At 38.1% G+C, this 12,100-nt stretch overlaps 1 protein-coding gene across 1 annotated transcript; it reads left to right on the top strand.

Annotated features, from left to right (window-relative positions):
* Positions 1 to 8,386: 8,386 nt before the first annotated feature.
* Positions 8,387 to 11,490, top strand: LOC129372352 (transcription factor PU.1). Its single transcript, XM_055049594.1, has 6 exons — positions 8,387 to 9,016; positions 9,208 to 9,242; positions 9,932 to 10,148; positions 10,237 to 10,352; positions 10,466 to 10,619; positions 10,748 to 11,490. Exons 2-6 carry the CDS (start codon positions 9,222 to 9,224, stop codon positions 11,053 to 11,055), a joined length of 816 nt encoding a protein of 271 aa, XP_054905569.1. The 5' UTR covers positions 8,387 to 9,016; positions 9,208 to 9,221; the 3' UTR covers positions 11,056 to 11,490.
* Positions 11,491 to 12,100: the final 610 nt, after the last annotated feature.

The following is a 12,100-nucleotide window of genomic DNA, read 5'->3' as shown; positions in this document are numbered from 1 at the left end:
AGACAGTCCCTTTGTTGCTTTAGATTTTGCAATTCATCTTCAAGTTCAAATCTACTTATATTTAAAAGCACCTGGAACATTGAACAAAGTGCTCTAGATACAGTAGAAAAACAACATCCAAGTACAAAAATGAAAGTAATCATAAAAAGGCGATACAAATATCTCATAATTATAACTCATGCCATATTAAAATCTGGTGAGCACAAGTGTGTCTTAAAGTGAGTCAACCGCTCAGAAACAAGAAAATGGAGAACAAATTGCTCTTTAAAGGAAATCTTCAAGAAGAATAAACAAATAAAATGGCTAAAATGTGTGCCATTTGCATCAACATAGTCAAAGTTGTACAAAAATAGCACTAAAACTTTTACAGTCTCAAATTAGGATGAAATGAAAGCATGCATCACATTTTTAACATCCAGGAAAGATAAAAAATGTCTGTCTTTTGATAAAGGTTTATAATTTTCTTTACAATCAAATCACAATTAAAATCAGGATAGCATATCATGTAAGTCTGACTTAAAACAGACTCAAAGCAACCTAAAACTTTTTTGTTCATCAGATTTAAGGAGAATAAGCGGTTAATTATGGCATAACGTACAGTGTTCCTATTATTTGTAAAGAATCTATTTCCTATGTATGTAATACGAACGCTTACTGGCCCATCGCCTTCTAAAAGAGTCATTCATAACACAGCAGACAGATGTTACATGAGAGTTTGTTGCTATCGAAGCGAAAAGCGTGGTGAGAAAGAGAGCTGTTGTTTTCCTCCGGTCCATCCTCATGACAGCTGTGGAGTGGAGGTGTGGATCTGCAGCCGGGGGGATTCTCCATCACACGGCGCGCCCTGCGCTCACACACAAATATGCAGTGTGATATCAATGTGTGGGCTGTCTTCTCTGAAAAAAGGACTGGTTCAGATTAACTCATCAAATACCCTGAAGCCTTCATTGTGTTTTATTATTATTATTTTTATTTTTGCATAAAAAAATAAAAATAAAATAAAATTCACAGAAATGTTTTATTTCATCCTCGGAGCGCAGATAAAACTTGACCGTCTGCTTATCTCGCTGTGAAAACACATGATTTATGTACGGTCTTCACACAAGAGTTTATGTGTCACTCCGATAAGGCTGGTCGGCCTGTTGCTCATGTCTGCATGCTTTATGAGTGTTTATTGAGACCACAGATTATCGGACTGCCTACTGGAGGACACAAACAATATTCCGTGGGAATGCAGTGTCCCACCAGTTCCCAGTCCCATTCCTTATCTCCAAGCATTCCCATATGAGCAATGTATATTATCTTCAAAAAGCAGGAGCATTTTGACTTGTCGGTCGCTTATGACCACATGTAAATGGAATGTCTTTTGTGCCTCCGCTGCAAGGTTGTTAAACTTGCACACAGTTAGATGGCATTGTTGCAACGATGACTGCTGCAAAATAAATGAATATGCTTCTCATGTGAGCCAACAATAAAAAATGGAAAAAAAAAAAAAAAAAAAAAAAAAACAGGAAGCAAAGCCAGAGGAAAAAAAAAAAAGGTGTTTCAGACTTGGAGAAGGTAGAGACAGCAGCATCAACCTCAGGTTTTGCATATTTTCCCAGCGTTTTTGATACACAGATCATTTACCAACATGAAGTGCAACTGTCTCCTCACCTGCCGGACTGCCTCTCCTGACTCACCTGGCCTCGGAGGCAGGCCCTACCTGTGGGTGTGGACATGAAACAGTTAAAAAACAGTTACACGCCACAGACTCTTTAAATAAACTTTTTAACAAACGCATCTTTTCATCCAAACAGTTATTACTCATCGCATAGAATGCCATGAAAATGTGCCACCCCCTTAATGCTTTTGTTTTTGTTTTTGTTTTTTTTTAATGATTTTGCATATGTTGATTTCTCTTATTAAGGGAAATGGACGATCCAAACCAGCCTACTGCTGTGTCAAAATGTATTTTACTTCTGTGGTGAGTCATAAATAAAGTTAGGCAACATTTTGGATTTCGTTTCACAAGCTGAACTCGACCCAGATGATACTTAAAGAGAACAAATTCAAGAACAGATAAATTGACATCTAGTACATTTTCCAAGGCTTTGAGATTCCATCAAACGACAGTGAGATTCCCCCAGATTACTTTGGCAAAGCGACAATTTGTTGATGGCATTCAAAGCACTTCAGGATTCATTTACCTTGGTTTGGCTCAAAGATCACGATTCAACAATATGAAGGGAAACTGGGGAGAATGGATTCAAAATCATACCAAGAAATCCTGAAGAAGAGTTTTTGGCCGTCCGCGTGTGAGGTGCAGCTGGACAATTATTCAAAGCACAAAAAGATAAGGTTTTGAAGTGGCCTAATTAAAATCTAGGCCTAGATATCACTGGGATGCTGTGGTGTTAACTTTCAAAAGACATTCATGCTTGAAAACTCTCCAGTGTGACTGAAATAAAGCAAAGTGGGCAAACTCACTTTCAGTCATCACAATCTGTTGTCGAACAAAGGTGTCACAACCAAGTGTTAGATTTTCACATCAGAGCCATGTTGATTTAATTCGCTATTTTCACTTACTAAACGAAGTAATTTGTCAAAATACATATATTTCTTATGGCAACATTTTATGGCAAACTGTTACAAATAAAAAACAAAAACAAGACGCCTCTAAAGAAACAAATGTTTCATTTAGTTTCAATTAAATCCACGATGAGAACAGACCCTGGAAACTGCGTGAGTCTAGTTAGTCCACTTTGAGAAGTGTTTGTGTTCATAGAAAGACTCCCTTGAGGAACAAACAAGTCTGGCACTTGCCACTTGACACACACAAACACACTCTCTGCTTGTGAGTGAGCGTTGGGGGAATTCCCGCTAAACTGCATGTGTACAGGTGATTTGCGTATATTCACTAATCTGGGGGGGTTAAGCTTTAACTGCAAATCCGCCGACACCTGGACACACAGACATATAGACATAAACAGAAAAACTCTTGCTCATCAGCAAGTGATGGTGGGCCTGATAAGAGGCAATGCAATCATCTTAATTGCTGCAGCGCTGACACACTCAGGGCCAACAGTGTGTTGTAAGTTTCTGAATCAGTTTTACAAGTCACCTGCTGCGCTGAGACCGTTGATTGTCATTAGTGACTCAGACACGCTTTTTAATTTCCCTTACACACCCATATAGACATTATCACAGATGCCCAGCAACAGGCCCATTGATTGAAGTCAACTACAGAATTGTTTTGCACAGCTTGTGGACAGAAAGTCACTGAACAAAAACTTTTGCCTCTTTCCAGTTGCCAGACATTCCTTAAACTGTGTTAATAATTGAAGATGCCACTGTCTATTCACTGATGTGTTGATTATTTTGAGTGTCTGGACACCCAACTCTTTCAGGGACACGTCAAGTAAGTGAAACTTTGTGTCTGTGTGTTTATAGGTGTGTTTCAGACTGCAGGGGTCCAGAGCCTGTCTGGCCTTATCACCTTGTGTGAATACTCCAGGTGCGAGCAGAGCAATAGGAATCCTAACCGTCGTCTATCCGACTGAAAGCCCAGGGTTTTTCCAAACACGTTTATCAAGTCTCCCTTATTCACCTCCTGGTGTTTTCTTAAAGAGGTCTTTTGGTTTTTTTATTTGGAAAAAATTCATAAAAATTCAAAAAATTCAAAAATAAAATTCGACTTATAATACATTTATAAGTCAAGAAGTTGAAAAATCAGCTGAGAGACTGAAAACACTGAAATGTTTCCTCATTTTTTGTGTGTTTTATCGTGACACATTGTTGTTGTGTACAGTGACGTGTACAACAATGTTACACATCATTTGTTGGGAATTTGGTGGCCAGTTAGAGGAACACTATCTCTGTAACCCATAAACATGATTTACCATCTCAAACACTTGTAGAACGAAATATTTCCCCGAAAAAAAAGTTTTGTGAGCTCAGTTCATTCATAAAAGACATGAAAAAAAATGGAAAATCGTCAGGTCAGGAAGATTGTTGGAGCATTCGTAGAACAAAATTACGAGTGCTGCCACAATGATATTGCTCATCACTTTAACTGTTGATGAATGTGACTGAAGGTTGACGTTTACTGTCATCTTTATCTTCTTTTTACAAGGATAAATGAATATGATGTACTCACAAACTGAGGAGAAACATTAAAAAACTCATAAATCTTATCTGTTCTTCACTCTAATGTGGCTTTCAAAACCTAAATAGTTGTAGATTTATGTTTGGACACGAGATCTAACTTTGCACCCTCAGAGATGCTTTTTTTCTTAATCTTTAACGCTTATGGGTTTATTATAGAGATTATATAAAAAAATAACAAAGCTGCTGTTATGTCTGTGTCACTTTGAGTCTTGACAGCGACAGCTCATAAAAACAAATTATGACCCTGATTGCAGCATGGGTTAATAATGAACCTAATAAAAAGATACCTGTTTACTTTTTCTTTATTAGTGCTAAATAATCTCCTGCCACAGGGACAAAACTGAAACACACTGTATAATCTTAATCTAACATATTCAGCTGAATGTACCTTCGCATTGTTTGCGTGTGTGCACACCCTATCCCTGAGGGTTGAAACAGTTGCGCATGCTCTTCTGTACATTAGGTGTGAGCATCTTCACATGTTCCTGGATCATTTTGACTTTGAAACTCATCAGCAATCAGTTGCACGAACCTAATAACCTAGCAGTAACCATTCCCTTGCAATTTTAATTTACTTCGCATAGAGGGTCTGGGCTCTCTATGCCCAGACCCTTATGTTGAGAAATGGCTGTTTCCTGCAGCCGTGGCTTTTGTAGAGGTTTTAAATTGTACCCAATCACTTGGCCAGGTAAAAATAAATAAATAAATAAATAAATAAATCAACCAGAGATATTCTGAGTAAATGGGAGAAAGCCCAGATTGTGATGGACGCACTGGAAGGCAATGGTCAGGCTACGCAAAGTGATAAATGAGTAAAAGATATATTACAAAATCAGCATAATCAATAACCAGCAGCTGAATTTACATAGTTACTGATCCAACATAAACCATCATGGCATCATCTGTGTTCTTTGGGTGAAAAAAGGACCAATGTTTATGTTTGGTGTAAATATTGGTCACATAGTGTAGCTATGTCAGTGAGCACATAGCTACACTTTTGGTCAGAAGTACATATGCACTCACCTTGAGCAAAAAATCTAATTTATTTTGTGCTGTAGCTGATTTATTTGAAGCATTGATTTTCCCAACAATATAAAACTTCGATGATTTTTGAAAACAAGAATGTATTCTGCACAGGATTCAAGCTGAACATGTTGAACACAAGTCCATATAATCTATTTTGAGAATTTTTCCCAAGCAAGACTTGACCACAGCTTAAAATTTAAATAATATCTTCATTGGAAATGTCACATTTATTCAAATTATTTGGCTTAAATTCTTAGACCTGGATTTTATTGATAGTACTTAAAATGAATGGCAAAAATCAATGAATATGTTTGACACTAGCCTTCCAGCAAATAGAGAGCGTGTGGCATTCCTCTCTTTGGAAGAAACCAATCCAGAAAACCCAGTCGAAAATTTATGGACTATGCTTGAAACCCGGATTTCTGTAAAAAAAAAATAAAAATCAGAACGATTTCTACTAACTCTGGCACAAAATGTTGAGGTGAGAATGTTGAATTTTGATACCCACAAGAGTCATGTGGTTGAGGTGCAACTTGCTGGAAAACATTTAACCAAATATTATTGAGGATTTGTGGAACGATTTGAGCTGGGATTTGTAATTTTACCACTGTGGCAATTTTAAGACTCCTTTACACAGCTTTGTTCACTTTGTCTTACTTCACCTCTATCATCTTTGCTCTGCAGTAATATTTTGGTATATTTGATTTGAAGTTATTAGACCTGCATTCCTGCAAACACAGTGCCAGTTTTTATTATGGAGAGATAATGGTTCAGGTGTAAAACATAAATTAATATATTACATGTCATATATTATCTTACCCAGGAGGTCAATTGTTCTGAACTTAGTTTCATTATGATCACAAATTCATCAGTCAGTAGCATTTTAATGATATGTTTCCCTGATTTATTTTATTTGTTCTGCGTTAATCTGTCAACATTTACTCCCTGTGTCCCAGAAAGTGCTTCCTGGATGGATTCTGTTTTGTATGATTTTCTGATCCCTCTTGTTTCCAGCTGAGGCTTGCAGGTCATTTTTGAATAAATATTTTTTATTTTTTTTTTTTTTAGATTGTTTTGTTTTCGGAATCCCGCATGAATGCCAGGTATTCAGCCCACACAGAGAAAACCAGGAAATTAAGTCTTGTCTGCCTAAAGTGAATGATCTGTTTTCACTGAGAATAATGCACTCTTTGAAATCAAGGTGAAAAAAAGAAAAGAAAAGAAAAAAGTTACCCATCACAGTCAGTGCGTTGATGTGTTCATTTGTCATAAATCCGGATTAGCTGGGTCATATGTTTCAAGAGGGCCCAAAACCAGAATGACCATCCTTAAACAAATCCAAGCTTAGAACTACAATGATGTTTCATGTTGACAGTTTTACTGCTGAAAGACAATATGGAGGGATCTGTTTAGGTGAGATTATTAGCGAAATGAATCGCTAATCTGTAACGATTTTGAAAAAGAAATACCATGTAATCTATTTCAAAATGCATAAAGGTCCAGGAATCGTTTGTCCTCTGGTACCCTTCTCCTGACACAACAGGTTACTTCAGTTTGTTGTGCTAGCAAATTTGTTGTTACAGTAAAGGAAAAAAATAACATCCCTGGGGGAATCCCTCAACACCGACAACCCACAAGGGAAAAAAAAAAAAAAAATGTTACACTGCCGTTTTTTTGTAGTGGAATCTACGCCTGTTAACACACACACACACACACACCCCCACACACACACACACACACACCCCCACACACACACACACACACACACACACACACACACACACACACCCACACACACACCCACACACACAGACGCACACACACACACACACACACACACATACACACACACACACACACACACACACACAGACACGCACACACACACACGCGTACTCACGCACAAACACCAGCACAAGCACACTCCGGCATAACATTAAAAAAGGAACAAACCCAATAGAAAGACATAATGAGGCATACATGCAGTGTAACTTGTGCATGACATCATGCCGTGCATTAACCTGTGATGCAATGCTGGTGTCTGTTTGCTTCCCTCCAGTAGTTTACTGATCTTGTTCTGTTTGACAGATGTAGGTGTTTGCAGAACTGAGCACAGGGGTCAATAAGGAGTCACCAGATGGCCTCTAAAGCAGCTATGCAGCTGTCAACATAGCAATTGAATTTCTAAAGAAAATGTTTTCTCCTTAGATTCTGCTAACTGCCCATGTATAATCTTTTATACCATTTTTGAAATAACAGCTCTGCTATATTGAATAATATCCAAACTGCTGCATATTTAATCTGTGCATACTTATTTTAAGGTTATTAATGAAAATGCTGACACCTTAATGTTATTTTTGACATTTGATTAAACAGCTAAGCCTCTTTCTGGTGTTCTTTCCTTTTCTCATATAAAACACTCCAATATATCATCATAAAACAAAGCAGATTCCCTTACAAACATTTCCTTGTTGCCCCAGATACTAAACGACCAGAAGCTAAAATGTATTCAGAAGCAAAGTGAAAATATTTTGCCATTACAGTACATTACATTTTTACCATAACACAGTTTAAGAAATTATTACATATTATTTTTTGCTTTTAATCTTTTAATATGACATGTTAATACAAATTCTAGGTTGCAGCAGACATCTTTACCTAATTGCACTATGTCTGTTACTCTATTTTCCTCCAATGTGGCAAATGCAGTATTAAGAAACCGCAGATATCCCATGGGGGCTGTGATTTTCAGGAAATAAAAATACCAACAAAAAAAAAAAAAAGATCTGGGGGTAAAGATAATATTTATTCTTTTTTAAAAATACCAATACACCTCAGTAAATTAGAATGTCATCAGATATCAATCTATTTTATGTGAAAGTATGGCTTCATTACAAGATGATTCTTTACTTTGAGATGTTGCTTTTCTTAGAGACTGGAAGCCACTTGAAATGTGTCAAAACTTCACAACTTGAACAAAAAGAATGTTTTGCCACAGGTCTGTTTTGAAAATGAACAACTTCGATATGTTCCTCTTTTAAAACGTAAAGGTTTGGAACTAATGGTTGATTTTGGTCTAACTGTTTTCTATGACACAGCTCAGAGTGTTCAGAGTGCTGATTTCTATCATGCAAACCTTAAAAGATGCTGGATTGAAGGAGAAACATAAAACCACAAGCGTAAACTTAGATTATTTATATAAATGTAGAATTTAGCCACATAATGCAATTTTATTTGATAAAATTGCGAGCCCAGTGTTTAATTTAAAAAAAAGAGTCTTGTTAACATTTTGTTAGCTGTGCTGTTTCTTCCTCCTATGTCCAATTTTTTTATTTATTTATTTACCAATTTTATTGCTATGTAAAACTAACTTCAGTAATTTAAGGAACATTTAGGAGAATAAAGTATTTCAAATATCCCCGACATTCACAAGTTTTTAGAAATAACTCAAAATTTACAGTATGCTGAAGTTAAAAAAAAATAAAAAGTAGAAAAGCAACATAAAACAGTCCACTTTGCCTAAAACTGACAATCCAACAAGTCACACCTTTGCATCAGACACAGGCGCATAGTAAACTTTTTTTATTGAACATTGGTGTGGGGGGAAAATTCTCCTATTAGATCAGCAGATATCCAGAAATACCCTGGTTCTGCAAACCGCTCCCACCTCAGCACTTGCTGGCCAATGGGAAGGGGAAGCAGGGTGTGTGCACATGCCATATAAGAGAGATGATGCCCAGGTGGTGGAGCATTGTACAGGTGAGCACTCCAACTCTCATGTCCCCACTCTTCACTGCCTGAGGATACAGCTTCACAGCACCAGACACAGGACCTGACAAAGGTGCAGCTCCACTTTTGTCATTTTATTTATTTATGTATTGTGTTTTGCTGTCATATGATTGCCTCTTACATCTTAGAGAAGTGTCTGCGAATGCATCTTTCACTTCCCTTTTTATGTTTATTTTATTTTTATTTTTTGCTTTGATTCTGTTGTCTAATAAGAGTTTTGTTTCTTTGTTTTTTTTTTTCTAGTTTGTCCTTAAAGCATGCTGACAGAGTTAGAGACGGTGAGTTCAATGCCACTTTTTGCTGCTGTTGTGTTTTAAATACTGTTTGAGTCTTATGTGAAATGTGATCTTTCTCACTGGGGGTTATTTCTAGGAGCCACACAACAGTGGTGCCTGAATGTTATCTATGCAGATGAAAATATAAACACTTGCATAAATTTGCCAGTCAAACTAAAATACACATAATCCCAGAGCTAGTAACTGGATCTGTCCCAGGATCCAAACCTTAGCTGGACACAACAGGCAACATGGATCTAGTTTGAATTTTCATAATGTTGAGTAAAATTGATCAAAATGAGAATAGTTTGTCTTTTGTTTAGAAAATAGGATATTGACAACATCCTGACATAATGTCATAAGTAATTTTTTTGCCAAATGTGATTTATTTATTTCTGTATTTATTTGTTTGTTTATTTATTCATTTATTTTTGCCTAAGACACTTTTGACAAAATCTCTTTTCACAAAAAGAAAAGTAAAATAAAATACAGTACCTAGGCCATTATTTTTGGAAAGTTGACAACATGGAAATCATTTGTGGAGAAGATGCGGTCATTTAAAATTTATGAGATAGTGACAAAAGCTTTGACACAACTAAAATAATGTAAGGTGTTAATACCTGAGGCTATAACTGACAAAAGATGTCATGTAATATTTTCTGAAATCTTCTGCCCTGCTGTGTGACTTTCAGAGGGCTTACGTGCCTGAGGTGAAGCTGGGCGGATGTCGGAGTTCCTGGAGTGGGCTGGCACCCTCGTCCTGCGCTGAGGTCGACCTCGAGGTCATCGAGGAGTACCTGCAGGAGCATTCGCTCGAGGTCCAACCCGCTCACACACCTCCAACATCCATGGCTGCAAACATGGGTCACCAAATGCACGTTCACGCCCACCGGGACGCCAGGATCATAGGTCGGCCGAATGCAGGCAGCAGAGGAGGGAATACTTGTTCGTTTTTAAATGTTCCGCCTGACTGAATCTTGTGCCTTTCTCTCCTCAGAGAACAGCTGGTCGGGTCAGCATCCGTACGAGTGGCGCTTCGGCTGCCACACTCCAAACAAGGAATACAAGGACCCAACTCCACATCCAGCCTGGCAGAGTTCACAAGACCAGTATGTGAGTAAACAGCGTTTGACCTCTCACAAAACTCCATGAGAAAAGTCGAGCATATTCAATTCACACTTCTTCAGTTGGATTTGTGTGTCTAATTTTTATTTCCGTTCATCCAGGAACACGTAACATACTACGAGCCTACGAGTATATATATTGATTCAGACTCACAGTCAAGCAGTTCCCAGTACCAGGATTACCAAGATTCACCATCACCACCCTCCGACAGAGGGGAGAGGAAGGACAGAAGTTTGCCTCTGGCACCACTATCAGGTAGAACACCTTACAGTGACAACCTCTCAGAACAAAAGCTCGTGACGAAGTGTCTTTGTCCAACTACGCACACAAGATGCGGTCAGGTCAAACCCCTTTTTTTTTTTTCTCTGCTTCCTCTTCAACAGGAAAGAGGAAGGAGCGCCTGTTCCAGTTCCTGTTTGAGATGCTGCAGACTCCATCAATGAGGAGCTGCATCTGGTGGGTCCAGTCCTCCTCTGGGACCTTTCAGTTCTCCTCCCAGAACAAGGAGAGCCTGGCGCAGCTGTGGGGTCGCCGGAAGGGAAACCGCAAGACCATGACCTACCAGAAGATGGCACGGGCACTAAGGAACTACTCACGGACTGGAGAGATCCACAAGGTGAAGAGGAAGCTCACATACCGCTTCGATGAGAAGACACTGAAAGGCCTACAAGGAGACAGCAAATTAGAGTAGCGGGTGTGTCAAAGAGCTCAAATCAGAAAATCATTGGACTCGTGCGACATATTTTGTGCAGATTCTAACTATATGGTATTTTAATGACAAATAAATACTAAGTATTTGAAAGGCCAGAGCATTAACTACTGACAGTCTGAGCTTTGCATTGATACATGGTGTGTCAGAAGACTGAACAAGAAATTATGAAAGTGATACATGCAAATTTCAGGCTGTGAATGAGAGGTTAGCTGGCAAACACCAAGTAAATCTAAAAGATTATGACATATTCTCTACTTTATAAGTAGAATTTAAATCTCTCTTCATAAAAGTTTTTTTCCTCTATTTCGTGATTCTGTGTTGCAGGTATTCATGAAAATATGTGTGTAAACGTGCTCTGTTTGTGTCAATATATCTTGCTCAAGGTAAAATAAATCGAAAAAGAGCAGAAAAAAGGCAGGTTTTTCTTTCTTTTTTTTTCTCTGTCTGTGTACACAAACAAAGATCCCTTGTGAAGAGCAGCTCGTTGAGATAAACATTAATGTGCTTGGAGCAAGCCCACATACACAGATGTACCGTACACACAGGCATGTGACCGTAGCCAAAATTCTATGCAAAGCAAGCATGCATTAAAAACCGCCACAGCAAACAGAACTGCTAATCAGTAACATCCAGAAAAAAACCCTCACGACAGAAAACACACACGCATGCGCACGCGTACAAACACACAAAACTGAGCAAGGTGTACAGGCTATAAATTACTGTCATAAAGTTTCCAGTAGCAAACTAACTCAGTTTCTTCAAAGATATTTTCAACCATTTCCCATGTTTCTTTGAAGAATAAGAGTTGTGACTTTTCTTCTGGTGTTATATTCATAAATTTGCAAACCAAAGTAGTTTTCAGATCCCACAGTGATCATGACACAATATTTAGATAGTCACTCTTTGTTATGCTCCAGTTGTTCTTATCACACACACACACACACACACACACACACACACACACACACACACACACACACACACACACACACACACACACACACACACACCCACACACACCACA

Source organism: Poeciliopsis prolifica, unplaced genomic scaffold, assembly GCF_027474105.1.
Source record: "Poeciliopsis prolifica strain line A6 unplaced genomic scaffold, Auburn_PproV2 SCAFFOLD029, whole genome shotgun sequence".
In the NCBI taxonomy this organism is placed as follows: Eukaryota; Metazoa; Chordata; class Actinopteri; order Cyprinodontiformes; family Poeciliidae; genus Poeciliopsis; species Poeciliopsis prolifica.
Note: the sequence above shows the minus strand (reverse complement) of the source record. Positions and strands in the feature narration are given on the sequence as shown.